This window comes from Bufo bufo, chromosome 2, assembly GCF_905171765.1.
Source record: "Bufo bufo chromosome 2, aBufBuf1.1, whole genome shotgun sequence".
NCBI classification, from domain to species: Eukaryota; Metazoa; Chordata; class Amphibia; order Anura; family Bufonidae; genus Bufo; species Bufo bufo.
Window position 1 is genome coordinate 212366041 of NC_053390.1, and position 24324 is coordinate 212390364.

Below are 24324 nucleotides of genomic sequence, written 5' to 3' on the forward strand. Positions count from 1 at the left end.
TATATTCTGCTCTTGGGTTTTTACGCCCCAGGTGCATTATCTTGCCCTTATCAACATTAAATTTTAGATGCCAGATTTTTGAACATTCCTCTAGTTTTCCTAAATTCTTTTCCATTTGGTGTATCCCTCCAGGAACATCAACCCTGTTACAAATCTTTGTGTCATTAGCAAAAAGACACACCTTACCATCGAGGCCTTCTGCAATTTCGCTGATAGAGATATAAACAATATGGGTCCCAGAACAGATCCCTGAGGTACCCCACTGGTAACAAGACCATGGTCTGAATATACTCCATTGACTACAACCCTCTGTTGTCTGTCCCTCAGCCACTGCCTAATACGAAGGGGCAGACCCATCAGTCAGTACGTGTAGGCGTGTGCACACATACTGCTCCACCATATTGCTGAAATGCTGCCTCCTGCTAAGACGTTCCAAATCAGCTGGTGGTGCTGGTGGTTGTGGCGTGCTGACAAAAGCTTTTCCACATTTCGGCCATGCTAACACCTGCCTTCTGAGGTGCTGCCGGTGCCCCAGCTGCGTTGGGCTAACGCTTCCTCCTCCTCTGCCTTCGCCTTGTGCTTCCACTGTGCCCCTGCTGTCAGGGTGGGAATGCCATCAGCAGTGCATCTACCAGCATGCGCTTGTACATCTTACGATCACGCTCCAGTGACGGAATTAAGGCCGGTTCGTTGTCCTTGTAACGGGAATCCAGCAGCGTGGTCACCCAGTAATCAGCACAAGTTAGAATGTGGCCAACTTGGCAGTTGTTACAGAGACACTGCAGCATGTAATCGCTCATGTGTGCCAGGCTGCCCAGAGGCGACGACAAGATGCCCTTTGTGGGAGGTGTATCGTCTGTGTCCTCTATCACCCCCAGCCACGCACCAGTGATGGCCGTGAGCTGGTTTGGGTGCCACCCTGCTGTGAACATGGTTCCTCCTCCTTCTCATCCTCCACCTCATCCTCCACCCAGTCATCCTCCAGAATTGTGTCTGGCTGGACAATGTGTACCTGGCGTATGTTGGTGCAGAAACCCACCCTTGGAGCCACTTGTGAATGACTGGCCTGAAACCCTTGTAAATGATCCCTCTTCCTCCTCCTCCTGTGCCACATCCTCTTCCATCATCGCCCGAAGTGTTTTTTCAAGGAGGCATAGAAGTGGAATAGTAACGCTGAGAACGGCGTCATCGGCACTGGCCATGTTGGTGGAGTACTCGAAACAGCGCAACAAGGCACACAGGTTTGCATGGTCGCATGGAGGCCCAGTCATTGGTGGTGATATGGTGCTGTTCCACAGAGCAACTCACCCGTGCGTGCTGCAGCTGAAACTCCACTATCGCCTGCTGCTGCTCGCACAGTCTGGCCAGCATGTGCAAGGTGGAGGTTCCACCTTGTGGCACGTCTCATATAAGGAGGTTATTAGGAAGGCCGAAGTTACGCTGCAGCGCTGACAGGTGAGCAGCAGCAGGGTGAGAATGCCGTTTAAGTGCGCACAGATGGCCCGCACTTTCTGCAGCAGCTCTGGAGGGAAACGCCAAATGGAAAAAGGATTTAGGAAAACTAGAAGAATGGTCAGAACTCTGGAAACTGAAATTTAATGTGGATAAGTGCAAGATAATGCACCTGGGGCGTAAAAACCCAAGGGCAGAATATAGAATATTTGACACAGTCCTGACCTCAGTATCTGAGGAAAGGGATTTAGGAGTAATTATTTCAGAAGACTTAAAGGTGGGAAGACAATGTAATAGAGCAGCACGAAATGCCAGCAGAATGCTTGGATGTATAGGGAGAGGTATAAGCAGTAGAAAGAGTGAAGTGCTTATGCCGCTGTACAGAACACTGGTGAGACCTCACTTGGAGTATTGTGCGCAGTACTGGAGGCCATATCTCCAGAAGGATATAGATACTCTAGAGAGAGGTTCAGAGAAGAGCTACTAAACTAGTACATGGATTGCAGGATAAAACTTACCAGGAAAGGTTAAAGGACCTTAATATGTATAGCTTGAAGAAAGAAGAGACAGAGGGGATATGATAGAAACTTTTAAATACATAAAGGAATCAACTCGGTAAAGGAAGAGAGCATATTTAAAAGAAGAAAAACTACCACAAGAGGACACAGTTTTAAATTAGAGGGGCAAAGGTTTTAAAAGTAATATAAGGAAGTATTACTTTACTGAGAGAGTAGTGGATGCATGGAATAGCCTTCCTGCAGAAGTGGTAGCTGCAAATACAGTGAAGGGGTTTAAGCATGCATGGGATAGGCATAAGGCCATCCTTTATATAAGATAGGGCCAGGGGCTATCCATAGTATTCAGTATATTGGGCAGACTAGATGGGCCAAATGGTTCTTATCTGCCGACACATTCTATGTTTCTATATTGGGGTAATTTTTTAAGGAATTTCTGCACCACCAAATTCAGCACATGCGCCAGGCAAGGATATGCGTCAAACCGGCTAGGCCCAGAGCTGCTACGAGATTTCGCCCATTATCGTACACCACCAGGCCGGGCTTGAGGCTCACTGGCACCAACCACTCATCGTCGTCTCTTGTTCCATGCCCGTCCACAGCTCCTGCACGGTGTAGGGTTTGTCCCCCAAACAGATAGGTTTTAAAACTGCCTGCTGTCGTTTACCCCTGGCTGTGCTGAAGTTGGTGGTGAAGGTGTTACGCTGACCGGATGAGGAAGCAGAGTAGGAGGAGGAAGCAACAGGAGGCAAAGAGAAGCGCTCTGCAATCCTCGGTGGTGAAGGACATGCGTCAAACTGCTATCCGCCTCAGGCCCAGCTTCCACTTCATTTACCCAGTGTGCTGTTTGTTAGGGAGATATAATGTCCCTGACCGTGCTTACTGTCCACGTAACCGTAGTTATGTGGACCTTGCCACAGAAGGCATTGCGCAGTGCACACCTGATTTTGTCCCCCACTTGGGTTGTGCAGGGAAGGGATGACTCGCCTGGATAAGTAGTGTCGGCTGGTCACGCGTACTGTGTGACAGCCACCGCCATAAGGCTTTTAAAACTATCCGCTCCACAGACGGAATGACAGCATTTCAAAGGCCAGTCATTTTGAAATGCTGTCATTCAGGGCCAGGATCGCGGGTGGGTAAAGGGGTACTTCCTCTTTCGCTCCAGTGTTTTGGTAGATAGAGAGTTGAATGCTTCCATGGGACATTGTGGAGATGCTGGCACATCCTCTGTTTGCGGAGTGGCAGGTGCCACTGTCACTCCAGAGGGGGATGAAGAGGCCGAGACTGCAGCAGAAGAGGAAGCAGGAGGAGCCAGAGACCTTTCTTGGTTTTTGAGGTGTCTACTCCACTGCAGCTCATGCTTTTCACTTAGTTGCCTGGTCATGCAGGTTGTGCTCAGGTTGAGAACGTTAATGCCTCACTTCAGGCTCTGATTGCACAGCGTGCAAACCACTCGTGTCTTGTCGTCAGCACATTGTCTGAAGAACTGCCACGCCAGGGAACTCCTTGGAGCTGGCTTCGGTGTGCTCGGTCCCTTGGTGCGGTTGGCAGTAGCAGGCGTACTGTCTAGGGGATAGCCGCTCCGCTTTTGCAACCCTGCTCCCTCTTCTGCTGTGCTGGTGGCTCTGTCCGACCACCGCCTCTTCCTCCGAACTAGACAGGTCACTCGCATGATGTTGATTCCATGTGGGGTCGAGGACCTCATCGTCCTCCACATCATCTCCACCAGTCTTGCCACCCCTGCCCTCCTTGTCGGTCTGCACACTTTCGAAAGCCACAGCAGTTGGCACCTGTGTTTTGTCATCATCCGATACGTGCTGCGGTGGTCCTCCCATGTACTCAACCTGAAACATAAGTGGTTGGGTATCTGTGCACTCAATCTCTTCCACTTCTGGGGCAGGGCTATGTGGATGGCCCTGGGAAACCCTGCTAGCAGAGTCATCAAAAAGCAGAATAGACTGCTGCATGACTTTGGGGCTCAGACTGCTTGAGTGATTTGCAAGGGGGTGAGGTGAAAGACTGATGGCTATGGGCTGCAGGTGCCAACTTTGATCTTTCAGCAGGAGACTGGGTGGGGAGACCATGTGAAGGAACTAGAGGCACTGTCAGCCACCAAATCTACTATCGCCTTACTTGTTCTGGCTTCACCATTCGTAGAGCCGCATTAGGCCCGACCAAATAACGCTGAAGGTTCTGTCGCCTACTCGCACCTGAGGAAGGTGTTTCACTTGTGCATGTAGCTGGCACAGATCTACCACGTCCTCTCCCTGCAATAGGAGCTCCACCAACACCAGCAGCACCACGACCGGGGCCACGTCCCTTATTTGACGCTCTCCTCATTATTTGCGTTCACCAGCCAAACTAACAGATGGTTTATGTCAGGGCGACTATGTAACTGACAATAGTCAACAATAAGTTCACTGACAGTAAGGCAGTGCCGGTGTCATAAAGAGGAAAAATTTCTTGAGGTCGCACAACAGTGTGACAGGCGAAACTTATACAATTACTTCACGGTCACAAAATTTTTTAATTGTCAACCAACAATATAACTGCAGTATTTTAAGCTTGTATTTGACTCTCAGAACTGCAGCAAAGTCCGCAAATGTAGTGTCTTGCACGAAATAGGTGTTTTTTTAAACCCAGAATATAACGGCAATATCTATTGCTTGTATTGGACTGGCAGAAATGCAGCAAAGTCCCCAAATGTAGTGTCTTGCACAAAATGGGTGTTTTTTTTAAACCCAGAATATAATTGCAGTATTTAAAGCTTGTTTTGACTGACAAATGCAGCAAAGGCCCCAGATGTAGGGTCTGCACAAAATGTTTTTTGTTTTGTTTTTTAACCGAGAATATAACTGCAGTATTTAAAGCTTGTATTGGACTGTCAGAAATGCAGCAAAGGCCGCAGATATAGGGTCTTGCACAAAATGTTTTTTTTTTTTTTTTTTAAACCCAGAATATATTTGCAGTATTTAAAGCTTGTATTTGACTGTGACAAATGCAGCAAAGGCACCGGATGTAGGGTCTTGCACAAAATTGGTGTTTTTTTTTAAACCAGAATATAACTGCACTATTTAAAGCTTGTATTTGACTGTCACAAGTGCAGCAAAGACCCCAGATGTATGGTCTTGCACAAAATGGGTGTTTTTAAAAAAAAAAAAAACAGAATATAACAGCAGTATTTAACGCTTGTATTGGATGAGTCTCCGTACAGTATTATTCCGAAGTTTTGAACTAAGGGACTTTGATTAAGCATCTGAAGCTTGCTTCGCTCAACTCTAATACTCTCTATACTCTGAGTATGATCTGTCTGGCAGAAGAAGCTGTTCATAAGCATTTCATATTATTCTACATGTAATTATACCATGCATCAACTATCATTCATGAGAATAATCAAAGGGATTGTCTGAATATAAAAATAAAAAAAGGCAACTAAGGCAGCATTTGTCATAAAATAATAAAATAACATACTTACCTAGGTTGTTTGCCACTCTGGTCCTCTCCTCTACCACTCATAAACCCAGGCGCGGCTGCAGCCAATCCCTGGCCTCAGCTACTGGATGGGAGGATTGGATGGCAGTGCTTGAAACAGTGGAGGATAAACTATGTGAGTAATTGTTATTTTATAAAATTTTTGCCTCTATTACTTTTTTTTTCTTTTCTTTTAATGAAGTCTCACGTGCAGCTGTTGTGTAATATCCCAGCTTAGCTGAGTTACAATCTTGTTTATTATTCTGTACCTTTTGATTTAGGCCACGGTGCTATGTGACATCATTGTATTTCATTTCTTTAAGAAAAGGTATTATTACAGAGAAAAGAAATATAAACATGTGGAAGATTATGAGGAATTGGTAAGAAATTATTGCTGCATGATTAATACTGACTAATGTAGAACAGCCTAAAATTCCACCTTAAAGCAAGAATGTGGTCAGTAGTTGAAAATATCAATCTGTTCGTAATCCACATGGTTTATTATTGGCGGTCTATCACTAGGAAATTCACTGTTAGACTAGGCAGAAGGCCTTAGAGGGCTAGCTTAGCCGAATGTAATGATACCTTTCCACTTAGCGATCCATTGCTTCTTTCTGGAGGAAAAAGTACTTTTAATCCATATGCAAATGAGCAGGTAAGTGCACTGAGGGCTGGTCCAAGCCATTCTGTGCACCTCTTTTCCTGGATATGCAGCACCTGGCTGTGTCAAATAGGAAGGAGAGGGAGGGGCTGCCAAGGAAGCAAAAGGAGAAAGGGTACACAGAGTGGCTTTAGCCCACCCTTGGAATTTCCTTGTGACGGACTCCCTTTAAAAATGAAAGGACGGACTGACATTAGAGGTTCACACAGGCAACATAATAATTACTTCCATAATGCTTCTAATTTCTGTTTGCACTGCTCCTGTTTATCACATACAAGGTCCTGTACATGAAAGCATGTCTATATAATGATGTGCACACACTCTTAGACATAGGAATTTGTCACAAGCAAGCTGGTGTCATTGGAAGGTGTCCTGATGCAAAGACCATTATCTACTGTCAAGCTCTCCAAACAATATGATGTTTGTTAAAGGGTTTCTGTCACCAGAAATACCTAAATTAAGCTAGCTGACATTAGCGATGTGCTAATGTCAGCTGAACCTAACTAGCCTATTCCTAGTTTTATCCATGTCCCACTTACTCCATAAATGTACCTTTTATAATATGCAAAATATCCTCTAGAGCAGGAGGGGTCTTTTTCCTGCTCCTGGAGGCTCCGTTCTCCCACATCTGTCACCTCCCTCCAAGTCTTGACAGGGCCAGGCAGTGTTCGCATTCTCCTGCCAGCCCTGAGTGCATGGTAAATCTCGCGCCCGCGCTGTGCCATTCAGTATTGGGCACGGTAAGGAAGTCGGCAGCCAGTGAGCGTCCATCCTTCACTATGCCTGTGCCAAATACTAAACGCACAGCGCAGGCACGAGATTTACCATGCACTCAGGGCCGGCAGGAGTATGCGAACGCTGCCTGGACCTGTCAATCAAGACTTGGAGGGCGGTGACAGAGGTGGGAGAACTGAGCCTCTTGGAGGCAGGGGCAACGCCCCCCCCCTGCTCCTAGAGGCTAATTTGCTTATTATAAAAGTTACATTTATGAGTGACGGGTACATAGATAAAACTAGGAATAGGCTAGTTAGGTTCAGCTAGATTAGCACGTCGCTAATGTCAGCTAGTTTAATTTAGGTATTTCTGTTGACAGTAACCCTTAATAAATTAGTTCTGACTATTAACATTCATAAGCAATACAAATGTATACATTTTATCAATGGAACACTATCTATTAATTAACATATAAGAGTGAGAAACACACTCCCCTGACACTAACATCACTACATAGTAATGTGATCCTGTTCAACCCTAATATATAAAGACATTATCAAATTCCCTGATATGTTGGCGCTGTGCCACATCTGCCTAACAGTGTTAATTTACTTTCCAATATCTGTTTTGCATCCATACACATTTCAGCCTATAGAGAAGCATTGTATTCCTTACTACAGATACTGTTTCCTTGGAGGCTCGTGCTTTCAACATACTGTTAGGCTATAAGACTATGTTCCCATTGGCATTTTGAGCCTTCATCTTTTGCTGTTGACAGGCAATAAAAGTGCTATTCTTGCCAACAAGTACCAGAAGACTAAAAGGAACCCCCTTTGGCCATATTAAAAGTAAATTGGCTCCATGAGGAACCATCTGGATGTCACACAGCAGATCTGACACCTTGTTGTATACAAACATACAAGCAAACAAAGGCTAAAATACAAAATTACCAAAGTACACGCTTTAACAAATACAAAAAAAATAGAAGCCTGACAGACCAAAATATTTTGGTTGGGGACAACAAACAAAAACTTATCTATTATAGATTATTAAAGGGTGTTGTCTTGGTCCAGAGCTGAACCCAGACATAACCCCCTTCTTCACTCATTCAGCATGAATGAGTGGAGAATTTCATGCTCCCCCTTGCCCTATGCTGCATAGCTCAGGGCATAGGCTTTTTCTTTACCTCTGGTGATGTACCGGGCCTTTCATGGGTATGCTAGGCGGAGGCTTCCGCCTAGCGGTGAGCCTGGTGACATCACCGTCACTAAAGGATAATCTTTAGCCCTGGCCCATTAGTGTGCTGTCTCGGGGATCACTGCTAAGAGCAAGACTCAGCCTAGCAGTGTGACAGTGATAGCAAAAAAAATCTTGCCCTGTGCGATGCAGTGCAGGACAGGGGGAGCCATCGGAGTATGAAATGCTCCAATGCTCCACTTATTCATGCTGATTGAGTGTAGAAGGGGTTATGTCCAGGTTGAGTTCTGAACTTGGACGACCCCTTTAAATTGGAAGCCATAGCACGAGAGTAAGCAGATGATGTGCATTGACCAAATATCAAGTAGATCACCTCAGCAATTGAAAGTCATAATCTACTTATTTCACTTTTAAAGATCATCATAGTCCACAGAGCAGCAGATGTATTGAGCAATTAAAAGCATGATATCTGAGAACTTCTTGCTGATGTGTTTCAGACTAACTAGTCTTGACTCCATGGACTGTAATTATCTTTTAAATTAAAAAAAAGCACCAAAAACCGCTTTATTTATTTTTTATTTTTTATATTTGCTTTCTTTATCAAACATCAATGAGACATATAAGTGCTTCATGGGCATATCCTCAAAGCAAATGTCCATATAATACATACGGGTCCAGTGTGTGTTCCTTGGGTTGCAGCGAAGATCTTGCGCTTAGCGCGCAAATAAACATGTAGCTAAGTTTCAGGGGACCACCCCCTTTGTCAGGCAAGTATGTATTATATGACATATGCTTTTTATAGAGATGCCATGATGAAGCACCAATATGTCTCCATTGATTTTTGAATAAAGAAAGCAAAGTTATAAAAAAAAAAAAGTGAATTTTTGGTGTGTGTGTTTTTTTAATTGAATGTGACAGAGAGCTGTCTGGGATGTACCGGCCGATATTCACTTGTTTGTCCAGTAGTGTGAAATATAAGTCATGGATTTTTATTCTTTGACTATTTCATTTCTATTATTAATAAACTGCCCCAGGTGACTGGATTATTTAATTTTGTATATAAGTAATGTATAGTTATTTAAGTAGTAATGCACAGTAGTGTCTATTTTTTTTGTATGTGAGGCTGACATAGCAATGACAGAGCTCAGGTATTTTCCCTTCACCTATGACAGCAACCCTGAGGGCTCCTTTACCCCAGGACAAGAAACAGGAACCAAAAACCGCTTTAAAAGAGGGACCTTCCTCTCTATTGCCAGTTCTGTTTCCTGTCCTATGGAGGACAGGAGAAATTGGAACCGCTGTTTTCTGGAGCTGTGAGGCCCTGGTTTTATAAGTTTCAGGAAGGTTACCCCGTGTGGTGTACAAGTCTCGGTTCCTTTCTCTCTCTACCCCACTCCGGTCTCGTTCCCGGCCTGGGACAGGTCTGGGTTATTTTGGCCTGTCCTGGGTGTCGGTGGGCCCCTGCGGGCTGTGCCCGTACGTTCGTCTGCCTGCATTAATGTGGTTGCTTACTCTGAACAAAATTTGTGAAGCTTCCAGGAGAAAGATTCATTATAACAGAGTATCATTCAGATGCCCCAAAACAAAGAGCCATTGTGTCAGGGGTATTCCCCCTCCTAGAGAAGGATGTTTAGTAAAGTTCAGAAAGGTGACCAGAGGGTTTTATTCAACCCTCTTTGTTGTAAGGAAATTGTTCCTTCCGTATGATATAAACTTAAAATGTTTGAATCTCTATCTGGTGTATGAGAAATTTCGGATGGAATCCATGATGTCTGCACTAAACAATCTCTTTCCAGTGTGCTTCATAGATTCCCAGTCTCAGAAGTGCCTGTTGCCCCTCCAGAAGGCTACTCTGATAGCAGACAATAGTTCAGGCACTTCTTACCCATCAGTCAGTTTCTGTAAGGGAAAGTAGAGTTAACATCTCATAAAAGCATGAGTGTTAACTCTACTACATCTGTATATCAACAAACGGGGAGGTACCAGAGCTCCAGGTCTCAAGTCCCTTTCACATCAAATTTTCAGAATTGTGGAGGTTTTTTCTATTGTCTTTCAGCTGTGCATCTCAAGGGAGCAGACAACATAAAGGCAGATTTCCTCAGTCGTCGTCGGGCCAGGTGGAATGGACCTATATCAGGAAATGTTCGATCAGGGTGTCAGCTCTATGGGGTGTCCCAGGAGATAGATCTTTTTGCCACCAGAATGAACCGGAGGGTAAGAGCATTCTTTTCCCTCTACCCAAGGGAACATCCAACGGGGGGTAGATGCCTTTGCCCAATCCTGGAAGTAAGGTCTTCTTTATGCCTTTCCCACCTTAAAATTGTTGCAGAGGGGTCTCAAGAAGATCAGGGAGGAAAGGGCAACAGTGATTGTAATTGCCCACTTTTTGTGTTTTTGTTCTCATGGCTCCGCAGAATGTTGATTGGCCCTCCTTGGATTCTGCCAGAGTCCCGGGACCTATTAAGTCAGTGTCTGATTTTTTAATTTTTTTTAAACATTAGATGTTTATTGTATTTTGTAGTATTTTTTGAAAAGTAACAAGAAAGTTACAAATAGCATCAAAAATACATAGTTTCAGGATCAAAACATGTAAACATCGTAACAAAAAACAATGAAATAGTTCTTCAGATCATCGGTATCAAGTGTGTAAACCATGGATTATACATCAATGTTTGTCAGAGTGTGGTATAGGAAACAGTGTTAGCCAAGGTCCCCAATGTTTCATGAAGGAGGACAACTTGTTTCGCGATAAGCAATGAGCCTTTCAGAAACACCATGCGTAGAAATCATATCAGTGACATTTTCTATGGATGGGACTAAGGTTGACTTCCAATTTCTAGCTAATAGGAGTTTGGCAGACAATAATATATGACAGATCATCTTTCGGTAAGAATGTGGGAACTTATCTATCCCTAAGGAGAGTAAAGTTAATTCTGGTGTAGCTTAACTTTTAATGTCGTCACTGAACAGAGAAGGCTTTCTATATTCAACCAGTAGGAGCTAAGGGCAGAACAGCTCCAGAATATATGCATAGATTTGCCCGGTACTCTACCACATCTCCAGCATTTGTTGGGTGTGTTCGGAAAAAAACTGATTTAGTCTGGCCGGGGTAAAATACCATCTAGTCAGCAATTTATGATATCCCTCAAGAAGATTTGAGCAAGCCGTAGATTTGAGAGAATGTTTTATCGCTAACTGCCAATCTGAGTCTGAATAAGTTTGCTGGAGATCTCGCTCCCAATTAAGTATGTGCGTTTTTTTAGTGAAAGATATATCCCCCAAAATACTTCTATATATCTTTCTAGTAGATATTTTTAGATCTCCATCTGGCAGATAGAGAAAGGTATCTAAGGATAGAGGGATGGAGACCTTCCTTGAAGATAAGCTTTTTAATGCCTGGGAGATACGGAGATAATCGAATTGTTTATTTCCAGGAATATCAAAATGGTTTGTAGAAAGGGAAAGGATCTCATCTCTTCTTTATCGTAAAAGTCCTCAAGTACACACATCCCTTTATTTTTCCACACAGTCATGGACAAATCTGGTATAATATATTCTATACTTCTAGAGGTAGGGAATTTCTTTCTAGACTATGTGTTGTGTTTTCTGAAGTACTGATAACCAAATTTGAGTTGAGGCCTTTAGAGGAAGAATTAGAGGTAAAGGGCGCTTTGGGTCAATAGCATGAGTTAAAAGAAGAGCTTCAAGGGATTTACCCGAATTAAGGTCTCTTTCTACACTAGACCATCCCAGGCCATGCTCCCTTCTACACCAGTGCCTTAACTGTTTAAAGATAATCGTTTCATAATATGCTTGGATATTTGGTACTCCTAGGCCTCCATTCTCTTTATGTGAATATAGGATAGAGGCAGCAACTCTATGGCTACCCGTCCCCCAAATATATAAGAGCATTTGCCTTCTAAATTTCTGTAACAAAGTGTATGGGATAGGAAGCACTAAGGTGCGGAAATAATATAGAAGTTTCGGAAGCACCATCATTTTATAGATCATTATACGGCCTAGCCATGATAACTCTATTTTTAAATAGTTATCAAGTTCTGACTGGAGAGACTTTAGTAGGACGTCATAGTTACATGACAGAAGCTTTGAAAGGGGGGAAACATAATTGAACTCCTAGGTAGGTCACAGATGATGCAGCCCATTGAATGGGAATTCTCCTCTAATTGCCTCCTTTAGAGACATTGGTACCTTAATGGCCAAAATCTGAGACTTATCATTTATCTTATAATATGAGACCTCACCAAACGCTCGGATAATACTCATAACTGTTCTCAAGGATGTCAGAGGATCAGAGAGTCCAAAATCACGTCATCCACAAAGAGACCTATTTTATGTTGTCTTTGACCAGTGAGATTCCCCTAACATCCCCCGACATTCTAATCATTTCTCCAAAAGGTTCCATCACCAACAGAAACAAGAAGGGCGAGAGAGGACATCCCTGCCGTGTCCCATTAGTGATTTGGAATGGTTTAGATAGGGTCCCGTTCACTAAGACTCGGGCTGAGGGCTGGGAATACAGAGCTTGAATAGCACTTAAGATAGGGCCTCTAAATCCAAATTTATTTAATACTGTAAATGCAAAGTTCCAGTGAACTCGATCAAACGCCGTCCTCGGCGGTCCAGGGTAAGGAGCAGAGAAGCCGTTTGAAGATCCGCCGCCCTCCGCATTATCCCTAAAATGCGTCTAGTGCCTTCAGAGTCTTGCCTTCCTTTTGTAAATCCTACTTGGTCACTATGAATTATCAGCGGAAGAACCTGTAATAGCCTGTGGGAAATGATCTTGGCATATAATTTTGACTGTCACTGTTAAGCAATGATATAGGGCGGAAGTTAGCAGGGGAGTCTGTAGGTTTTCCTGGTTTAAGGATGGTGACTATTGTAGCTTGAAGCATATCTGCTGGAAACTGTTGGCCGTTCTGGACAGCATTGACATGTCTACTAAATGAGGAGCAGTGTTGGGGCATGATTTGATAGTACTCATTTGAGAACCCATCTGGTCCTGGGGCTTTATTCGGGTTTGAGAGATTTTATAGAGGTCAGTATTTCTGCATGTAGATGGGAGAATTAAGGCCAGTAAGTTGATCCTCATTTAAGGAGGGCAGGTGGATAGCATCTAAAAAGGAAGATATTTTTTCGGACGTAGGTTGAGGCGTTAAAGGGTCTAGGTTTAAGTTATATAGCTTAGTATAATACGCGCTAAATGTATCAGCTATGTCTTTTGGGTGATAGAGTTTAGTGGTGCCATCCGTGCCCAATATGTATGGAATGTTAGACTTTTGTATCAAAGGTTTTACCTTTCTCGCCATAAGTTTGCTAGGTTTATTATAGGAGCGATAGTATAACATACGTAGGGAGGAGATTTGGCGGTCGTAGTCTATTTGTAGAATGGAATGAAGTTCATGTCGGAGAGACATCAACGATCTATGCAAATCTAATGAGGGGTTAGCTTGTAACTTCCCTTCTGTCTTAGTAATCTCTGCCAGTATTGAAGACAGTTTGGCTTCCTTGCATTCTTAAAGTATGAACTTGTTTTAATAGGAGTCCTCTTATAGTGGCCTTATGGGCCTGCCATAGAAGGAAAGGGCTAATGTTTTCTGTCTTGTTGTGTTCAAAGTACTCAGCTAGACTAGACTCCGTTTGGCCTTTATAATTAGGATGTTTAAGCAAGTATACATTATTTTTTCCAAGATCTTTGAGGAGGAGAGGTGTGAGATATGGAAATTGAACAGAATATTGGGGCGTGGTCAGACAGGAAGTTGTTCCTATTTTAGCCAAGCATATTCTAGTAAGTAAGGTTCTGTCTACAACAGCTAAGTCAATACGAGAGAAAGTTCTATGACGTGGGGAATAATATGTGTATTCCCTGGAACAAGCGTTTAGGCAGCGAAAAGTATCATATAAGCCGGAATTCCCTAGCCACTTCCCAATGGTAGGGGAAGAAAACTTGCCTCTACCTGTGGAATCTATCACTATCAGGTACAATATTGAAGTCGCCACATATAAATAAATGACCTTTTTGAATGCTTCTTATTTTTTTTAACTACTTTGTTCAGAAACCGAATTTGGGACTTATTTGGAGCATAAATAGTAGCTAGAGTCAAAGTAGTTGTTCCAATCGTGCCTATCAGAATAATATATCTGCCATTCTCATCTACATTACCTTGTCAATTTGAATGCTCAGAGAGTCTTTCACCAGGATAGCCACCCCAGCCTTCTTTTTGTCTGCGTTAGCTAGAAATATCTTAGAAAACCCCTTTTGTGAAAATGTTGGAAGCTTTAGTTTGGCAAAATGAGTTTCCTGGACGCATATTATATCAGCTGGTTACGGCGGATTCCCTCCATAGTGAAGCTCTTTTATAAGGGGAGTTTAGACTTTTAGCATTAATGGACATAATTTAACCGCCATCCCACATCTGTCTCATAAATGCTCTAAACATTGGAAAGGCACTCAATATTGAGAACTGACAATTATAATACTGTATATCTGGAGATCTGAAGAAATAAAAATGGTAAAACAGAACTAAGCAAAATAAACACATATTGAAGAACAATATTTTCTGACAGGGATCCAGATGTTGTGGATCCTAAGAACTTGCGGGGAACAGTAAGTTCACTGAGGAGCTTCCCCTTATATTACAAATAAGAGTCCGTAGGACTATCCAGATTGTATCAGAACATGGAGTAATCAGTCCCCTACTGTAGACCAATCCGGGTGAAGACGAGAGGGGTTTTTCGTGGCATGGTGTCCCTCAGCATAGGAAACCGGAATGTTCCCCACTCCCTCAGGAGAGGCCACCCCTTCTTCCACTTTTCTGATAACATGGACTTTACCATCTTTGTTAATCATTAGCTTCAGTGGGAAACCCCATCTGTACAAAATTTTCCTCTCTGAGAATATTGGTAACAGGAGAAAGCTTTTTCCTAGCTTGAAGCGTAGCATAAGAGAGGTCAGAATAAATCTGTATCTTTTGATATGGGTGACGTAGGCCCTTATTTTTTCTGACCGCAGAAATCAGATTTTCCTTAATATGATAAAAATGGATTCTAGCAATCACATCTTTTGGGAGATCTTCAGCCACATGTTTCGGTTTGGGGAGACGATGCGCACGATCAATGATAAAAAACTGAGGATCAGCATCTGGTAGGGCAGCCTGTAGAAGATCTTGCAAATATTTATAGAGGTCTGATGGAGGCACCGAGTCTGGAATGCCTCTGAATTTCAGGTTATTACGCCTGTTTCTATCCTCTAGGTCCGCCATTTTGTTTTTCAAGAAAGTCACTTCTTCTTCCAGAGAATAGTGAGCATCAATTAGCTCATTGTGTGAACTGGTGAGCTCGCTCATCTTACTTTCTATATGATCTACTCTTTTGCCCACTTCCTCTATTGATGAGGTAATGGTTGATGTAGCTCGGTGGAGCTGAGATGTCAGGGCGCGATGCAGAGCCGTCATCATGGCTTTTTAAAATATTCCCTGATGCCGCTTCATCTGTGGCAGGAAAGTCCTGCATGGGGTCATCCGCTGAGGCCAAATCAGCAATCAGAGGTTTGTGTGAATGCACATACTCTGATGGCACTGAGGGGTCGCCTGGGAGTTAGGTAATGAAACACTCACCGCTGCTTCAGGCGCCATTTTGTTCCCCCCGTCCGCTCCTGTCGCACCTCGCTGACTGCCTCCGCCACCATAGTGAATCAGGTGGGCTCTTTCACTACTGTCTCCGCCTGGAGAGGAGGCAAGCTCCGGTAGATGGTGTGAGGGTGAGTGAGCCTCTGCCGCTGGAGTCTTGCTTTGCTTTTCAGCTTGCCGCTTCTGGGGAGAAGATCGCGCCGGGAGCGCGCCATTACTGTGGTCTTGCGCCGGATAAAAGTCCGTCAAACGGCGGATCCCCGTGCGGTTGGACTTTTTGCGGGTCATCATGTCGATCAGGGCAGGTAACGGACCAGATTTATGGATGGAAGTCCCTCAGGACACGCTTTATTGTCGCTTTATGGGGAAAGTTTTATCGGAGCTCCTTCACAGTGCGGCCATCCACCTCGCTCAGCAGGCCACGCCCTAGTGTCTGATTTTTCACCCAGAGATAAGAAATATTCATCTGACTGTTGAAAGGCCAGTGGATATGTTAGCATTTCCTGATATTCCACTTGTTTTCGATTTTTTGCAGGAGGGTTGGAACAAGAGACTTCGACCCAGCACCATAAAGGGACAGATCTCACACTTTTTGAGTTCAGACTAGCAGAGTATTTTTGGGATAAAAGATTTATTTCAGTTTCTAAGTTAACGACAGTAAGTTCAGGATTCCTTCCTGGGATCTGAACTTTCGACCCTCACTTCAGAGCCTTTTGAGCCTAGCAGTAAAATTTTTCTGAAGTTGCTCTCTTAAACTGGCCTTTTTTTTGGCCATTACCTCTGCCAGAAGGGTTAGTTAAATAGCTGCCTTTTCTATAGACCACCCATACTTGGTAATTTTGGAGACTAAGGTAATCATTTCTCCTGATCCTGCTTTTTTACCTAAGGTTTAACATAACATAGTAACATAGTAAATAAGGCCGAAAAAAGACATTTGTCCATCCAGTTCGGCCTGTCATCCTACAAGTTGATCCAGAGGAAGGCAAAAAAAACCCTGTGAGGTAGAAGCCAATTTTCCTCACTTTAGGGGAATAGAAAATTCCTTCCCGACTCCAATCAGGCAATCAGAATAACTCCCTGGATCAACGACCCCTCTCTAGTAGCTATAGCCTGTAATATTATTACACTCCAGAAATACATCCAGGCCCCTCTTGAATTCCTTTATTGTACTCACCATCACCACCTCCTCAGGCAGAGAGTTCCATAGTCTCACTGCTCTTACCGTAAAGAACCCTTTTCTATGTTTGTGTACAAACCTTCTTTCCTCCAAACGCAGAGGATGTCCCCTCGTCACAGTCAGTCCTGGGGATAAATAGATGATGGGATAGATCTCTGTACTGCCCCCTGATATATTTATACATAGTAATTAGATCTCCCCTCAGTCGTCTTTTTTCTAACGTGAATAACCCTAATTTTGATAATCTTTCAGGGTACTGTAGTTGCCCCATTCCAGTTATTACTTTAGTTGCCCTCCTCTGGACCCTCTCCAGCTCTGCTATGTCTGCCTTGTTTACAGGAGCCCACAACTGTACACAGTACTCCATGTGTGGTCTGACTAGCGATTTGTAAAGTGGTAGGACTATGTTCTTATCACCGGCATCTATGCCCCTTTTGATGCAACCCATTATCTTATTGGCCTTGGCAGCCGCTGCCTGACACTGTTTTTTGCAGCTTAGTTTGCTGTTTATTAAAATTCCTAGATCCTTTTCCATGTCAGTGTTACCGAGTGTTTTACCATTTAGTATGTATGGGTGACTTGCATTATTCCTTCCCATGTGCATAACTTTACATTTCTCAGTGTTAAACCTCATCTGCCACTTATCTGCCCAAGCCTCCAATCTATCCAGATCCCTCTGTAGTAGTATACTGTCCTCTTCAGTGTTAATTACTTTACACAGTTTAGTGTCATCTGCGAAAATTGATATTTTACTATGCAAGCCTTCTACAAGATCATTAATAAATATATTGAAGAGAATAGGGCCCAATACTGACCCCTGAGGTACTCCACTAGTGACAGTGACCCAATCTGAGTATGTACCGTTAATAACCACTCTCTGTTTTCTATCATTAAGCCAGTTACTTACCCACTTACAGACGTTTTCTCCGAGTCCGAGCATTCTCATTTTATATACTAACCTTTTATGAGGTACAGTGTCAAATGCTTTGGAGAAGTCCAGATACACGACATCCATTGATTCGCCGCTGTCAAGTCTAGTACTTACCTCCTCATAGAAACTGATTAAATTAGTTTGACATGACCGATCCCTCACGAAGCCATGCTGATATGGCGTTATTTGCTTATTTCCCATAAGATGCTCTAACATAGCATCTCTCAGAAAACCTTCAAACAGTTTACCCACAACAGATGTTAAACTTACCGGCCTATAGTTTCCAGGCTCTGTTTTTGGACCCTTTTTGAATATTGGCACCACATTTGCCATGCGCCAATCCTGTGGGACATTCCCTGTCAGTACAGAGTCCGCAAATATCAGAAATAAGGGTCTGGCTATGACATTACTTAATTCCCTTAGGATACGGGGGTGTATGCCATCCGGTCCTGGCGATTTTGTCTATTTTGATTTTTTTAAGTCGCTGTTGTACTTCTTCCTGGGTCAGACAGGACACTTTTAATGGCGAATTTATTTCAGCATTCAGCATTTCATCTGACAGTTTATTTTCCTCAGTGAATACATTGGAGAAAAAAATATTTAACAGCTTTGCTTTCTCCTTGTCGCTCTCTGCGACTCCCCCCTCATTACTCTTTAAAGGGCCGACACCTTCAGATTTATACTTTTTAACATTTATATAATTGAAGAACATTTTAGGGTTAGTTTTACTCTCTTTGGCAATTAATCTCTCGGTCTCTAGTTTGGCCGCTTTTATTTGTTTTTTACATGTTCTGTTTTTTTCCTTATAGTTTTTCAGTGCTTCCGTGCTACCCTCCTGTTTTAGGGTTTTATATGCTTTCTTTTTGTCATTTATTGCTTTCTTTACAGTTCTGTTTATCCACATTGGTTTCTTTTTGTTCCTTAACCTTTTATTCCCATACGGTATGTACCTCTCACAATGAGATTTTAGGATGTTTTTAAAGATATCCCATTTTTTGGCTGTATTTTTATTTTTGAGGACTTTGTCCCAGTTAGTTAGGCCTATGGCCTCTCTTAGTTGGCTAAATTTAGCTTTTTTGAAGTTTGGTATTTTTGTTTCTCCCTGTAGAAACGCTCTTTTGAATGATAATTGGAAGGTTATTACTTTATGGTCACTATTTCCCAGGTGTCCCCCAACCTGCACGTCTGTTGTTCTGTCAGGTCTATTGGTTAATATTAAGTCCAGTATGGCCGTCCCTCTAGTCGGGTCCTGAACCAGTTGGGAGAGGTAATTGTCTTTGGTTATTGCCAAGAATCTGTTTCCTTTATGAGATATACAAGTTTCAGTTTCCCAGTCTATATCTGGGTAGTTGAAGTCCCCCATAATAACCACCTCATTATGATTTGCCGCCTTGTCTATCTCGTTTAGTAGTAGATTTTCTGTGGACTCTGGTATATTAGGTGGTTTATAGTAGACTCCTATTAGTAATTTATTGTTGTTTTTAGCTCCATGTATCTCTACCCATAGTGACTCCACATGTTCATGTCCCTCACTTTTCTTCCAGTTTTCATTGTTCCCCGGAGTTAGGGCACCCGCACTGACTCCGGACCCATTCATTTCTATGGGGCTGTGCACATGAGCGGTGATTTTCACGCATGACTTGTGCGTTGCATGAAAATCGCAGCATGCTCCTCTTTGATGACGTCATCATGGCGATGGATCATGCGATGGACCATGTGATGAGTGTAGTGACGTCATCAAAGGTCCTTTTCCTCACAGATGAAGACAGAAGAGATGCTGCCTGCGAGAACAAGTGGTTTAAGGTGAGTTAAATTATTATTTATTTATTTTTTAACCCCTCCAGCCCTATTTTACTTTGCATTCTGTATTCAGAATGCTATTATTTTCCCTTATAACCATGTTATAAGGGAAAATAATACAATCTACACAACCTTGAACCCAAACCTGAACTTCTGTGAAGAAGTTCGGGTCTGGGTACCACATTCAGTTTTTTATCACGCGCGTGCAAAACACATTGCACCCGCGCGATAAAAACTGAACAACGGAACACAATCGCAGTCAAAACTGACTGCAATCGCGTACCTACTCGCGCGGGTTTGCCCGTGACGCCCATCTGAAAGAGGCCTTAGTGTTACCATCTTAATGCTCTTCTCCAAAGAATGGCAGGGAATCAGAATTCCATTGCTTGGATGTCAGAAGATGCATCATTCAATATCTGCAGACAACACAGCCATGGAGGTCTTCATCCCAGCTGTTATTACAAATTCAGGGTCTTAAAAAAGGATCTGCTACCTCTTCCCAGACCTTAGCTAGGCTATCTTCTTAGCTTATTCATCTAAGGGAATATCTCCACCTTTGGGGTTCAGGGCCCACTCTACTAGGTCAGTTTCTACTTCTTGGACAGAGAGGGCCTCTGCATCCATAGAGCAAATCTGTAAAGCAGCCACCTGGAGCTCTCCACATACTTTCTTTAGACACTATAAACTCCAGTTCCCTTGCCTTTGGTCGGAAGGTTCTTCAAGCTTTTCTCCGGACCTAGATAGTTTTCTTGCCTATCTCCAGGGGTGCTGTCATAGGGTGAAGGGGAAAATTTAGATTACACTTACCAGTAATTGGTTTTCTTTGAGCCTACAGAACCCGCTCAATTCCCATGCCATTGTATTTTAAAAAATATACACTGCTCAAAAAAATAAAGGGAACACAAAAATAACACATCCTAGATCTGAATTAATTAAAGGGTTTCTATCACTTCATATCACATATTTAGGTGTCAGACACTAGCGATCCGCTAGTGTCTGCTCTACCGAACCATCCTAATATAATAGGTTTGGGGCAGCCGTTTTGCTAAAATAACAACTTATATCTATATGCTAATGAGCCTCTAGGTGCTATGGGGGCGTCATTAGCACCTAGAGGCTCCGTCTACCTTCCTAAACTGTCGCCGCCCAGCGCGTCCCTCCAGCCCGCCCATCTCCTGCTGAATGCGATCCTCTCCGTGCGCGTCTCTGTTCTGCGCATGCGCAGTGAATGTCTGACCGCTTCCCTGCTCAGACATCTCCACTGCGCCTGCGCCGATGACATCATAGTGCTCCGAGGAACAGGCGCAGTGGAGCTGTCTGAGCAGGGAAGCGGTCAGGCATTCACTGCGCATGCGCAGAACAGAGACGCGCACGGAGAGGATCGCAGATCATCGCATTCAGCAGGAGATGGGCGGGCTGGAGGGACGCGCTGGGCGGCGGCAGTTTAGGAAGGTAGACGGAGCCTCTAGGTGCTAATGACGCCCCCATAGCACCTAGAGGCTCATTAGCATATAGATATAAGTTGTTATTTTAGCAAAACGGCTGCCCCAAAACCTATCATATTAGGATGGTTTGTTAGAGCAGACACTAGCGGATCGCTAGTGTCTGACACCTAAATATGTGATATGAAGTGATAGAAACCCTTTAAGTATTCTTCTGAAATACTTTGTTCTTTACATAGTTGAATGTGCTGACAACAAAATCACACACAAAAAAATATGGAAATCAAGTTTTTTAACCCATGGAGGTCTGGATTTGGAGTCACCCTCAAAATTAAAGTGGAAAAGCACACTACAGGCTGATCCAACTTTGATGTAATGTCCTTTAAAACAAGTCAAAATGAGTCTCAGTAGTGTGTGTGGCCTCCACATGCCTGTATGACCTCCCTACAACGCCTGTGCATGCTCCTGATGAGGTGGCGGACGGTCTCCTGAGGGATCTCCTCCCAGACCTGGACTAAAGCATCTGCCAACTCCTGGACAGTCTGTGGTGCAACGTGACGTTGGTGGATAGAGCGAGACATGATGTCCCAGATGTGCTCAATTGGATTTAGGTCTGGGGAACGGGCGGGCCAGTCCATAGCATCAATGCCTTCGTCTTGCAGGAACTGCTGACACACTCCAGCCACATGAGGTCTAGCATTGTCTTGCATTAGGAGGAACCCAGGGCCAACCGCACCAGCATATGGTCTCACAAGGGGTCTGAGGATCTCATCTCTGTACCTAATGGCAGTCAGGCTACCTCTGGCGAGCACATGGAGGGCTGTGCGGCCCTCCAAAGAAATGCCACCCCACACCATTACTGACCCAATGCCAAACCGGTCATGCTGGAGGATGTTGCAGGCAGCAGAACGTTCTCCACAGCGTCTCCAGACTCTGTCACGTCTGTCACATGTGCTCAGTGTGAACCTGCTTTCATCTGTGAAGAGCACAGGGCGCCAGTGGCGAATTTGCCAATCTTGGTGTTCTCTGGCTAATGCCAAACGTCCTGCACGGTGTTGGGCTGTAAGCACAACCCCCACCTGTGGACGTCGGGCCCTCATGGAGTCTGTTTCTGACCGTTTGAGCAGACACATGCACATTTGTGGCCTGCTGGAGGTCATTTTGCAGGGCTCTGGCAGTGCTCCTCCTGTTACTCCTTGCACAAAGGCGGAGGTAGCGGTCCTGCTGCTGGGTTGTTGCCCTCCTACGGCCTCCTCCACGTCTCCTGATGTACTGGCCTGTCTCCTGGTAGCGCCTCCATGCTCTGGACACTACGCTGACAGACACAGCAAACCTTCTTGCCACTGCTCGCATTGATGTGCCATCCTGGATAAGCTGCACTACCTGAGCCACTTGTGTGGGTTGTAGACTCCGTCTCATGCTACCACTAGAGTGAAAGCACCGGCAGCATTCAAAAGTGACCAAAACATCAGCCAGGAAGCATAGGAACTGAGAAGTGGTCAGGTCACCACCTGCAGAACCACTCCTTTATTGGGGGTGTCTTGCTAATTGCCTATAATTTCCACCTGTTGTCTATCCCATTTTCACAACAGCATGTGAAATTTATTGTCACTCAGTGTTGCTTCCTAAGTGGACAGTTTGATTTCACAGAAGTGTGATTGACTTGGAGTTACATTGTGTTGTTTAAGTGTTCCCTTTATTTTTTTGAGCAGTGTATATCTCCATCAAGTAAAAAATAGAGAACTTATTTATGATATGTTCCTTGGTTCTTGAAAAGGACTGGGGATAGAGAGGGAGGTCCCTCTTTAAAAGCGGTTCTGGTTCCTGTTTCCTGTCCTGAGGTGAAGGAGGTGGGGCAGGGATCTGCAACCTTCTGCACTTCAGCTGCTGTGAAAATACAACTGTGGTCCACAGCATTGGCACAGAGCCCTTACGTTCGTGGACATGAGCTCTAATATGATTAGGTCATGTGAATGGTGGATAAATTTACTTTTTATTGCATATAACAAGACACTGGTTTTCATTGCAGGGTAATAATGGATCACATGGATCAATCCCTTAACCTAAGGAATAATAAAATATATTTAGTCATTCAGAAATAAAACAGAGAGATGTCTTGTTCCAGTACTCATACATACATGGATTGGATCACTGACTTTGGAAATCTTCAACAAAACATTCCATATCGACTGTCATCTTGATTCCTTATAGGGAAAGGAAGGTGATGCTGCTATCATGTTGTGTACACAAGAGCCTATGAATGTAATTCATGTAAAAAAGGGATATTTGTCTTATGAATGCCTTCTTTTTGGACTTTAAGTCCATTGCACATCTAATTTTTATGTAGGTCTGAAAGTTCAAGGGCTATTGAATATAAGAGTAGTAACTATGCAAACCATTTTGAGACCTGCTAATAATGGATTTTAAAGCCAAACTGGTCACATCATTTTGCGCATTCTGCTGCTTACATGTTTTTTGGTCTTAATCCCACCCCCCCACCCCTTTTGAAAACTTTTGTAGATCCTATGGAAATGTCACATAATTATATTAAAGGAACACTATTTATAAAAAGTAAATCTTAAATGTATAATTATGTTGAAAGAAGCTGCTATAAAGGTCTTGTTTGTTTTTTGAATGCAGTTCCAATGTTCACTGGATATCTATGTAAACTGTTTTCATTATAGCGGTATAATAGAAGCAGTTTTACAAACATCTTTAAGAATTGCTGATATAAAGGTTCTCCATTGATTTATATGCATTACAGTGTGGTCCTTGGAATTGCCTCTGTGAAACATTTGTATTAAGAGTATTTCCACATTTATTGTCTGTTTCTGTTAAGTCCCATGATGTATAGAAAAACGAGTCAGTCCTAAAGAGAGCAGCTGCCTGTGGACCAGTTTCCCGTCCTAGCGATTAGTGATTGTCCCTGCATTTGGACACCCGTCAATCTAACATTTATCACCTGTACAGTGGATTCATGATAAACGTATGTGGCTGGAATACCCCCGTGGTCTTTCTGAATTATTAATTTCTCTTTATGATCATATATAGACACCATTTTCAATGTTAATGCTCATGAGGGTACAAGTTGAATAACATTGTACATACATTTTGTTGCTTATTCTGTATTGATCTTGAGTACCTAAAAATATTACTGCTGTTTATAAAATTGTAGACAGAAATCTTCTTAAAGGAGACCTGTTGTCAGAAAATCAATTTTTTTTTATTTAAAGGGGTTGTTTGAGATATTGAAAAACCTCAAACAAGCTCCTCAATTGCCTAAAATAGAACAAAAATATTACTCGCCCCTTTCTCCAG

General features: G+C 43.4%; 1 protein-coding gene and 1 long non-coding RNA gene across 3 annotated transcripts in view; one reads left to right on the forward strand and one right to left on the reverse strand.

The window, feature by feature from the left end:
* Nucleotides 1-24192, reverse strand: LOC120988575. The gene is made up of 3 exons (XR_005776150.1): nt 24092-24192; nt 17789-17792; nt 1-11 (listed from the first exon to the last, which is right to left on the reverse strand). It is a non-coding gene; the product is annotated as an uncharacterized LOC120988575 (long non-coding RNA).
* Nucleotides 1-24324, forward strand: part of P2RX4 (purinergic receptor P2X 4) — a 126173-nt gene that overhangs the window by 86890 nt on the left and 14959 nt on the right. Inside the window, exons 11-12 of one of the 2 annotated variants that reach the window (XR_005776149.1) lie at nt 5720-5818; nt 23036-24093. Coding sequence is in view for 1 of the 2 variants with exons in the window: in XM_040416111.1 (XP_040272045.1) it covers nt 5720-5818; nt 23036-23068 (132 nt within the window). In the remaining variant the exon portion in view is untranslated. Of the gene's footprint in view, nt 1-5719; nt 5819-23035; nt 24097-24324 lie in introns of those variants that run through there. The other variant, XM_040416111.1, reaches the window with a different exon arrangement.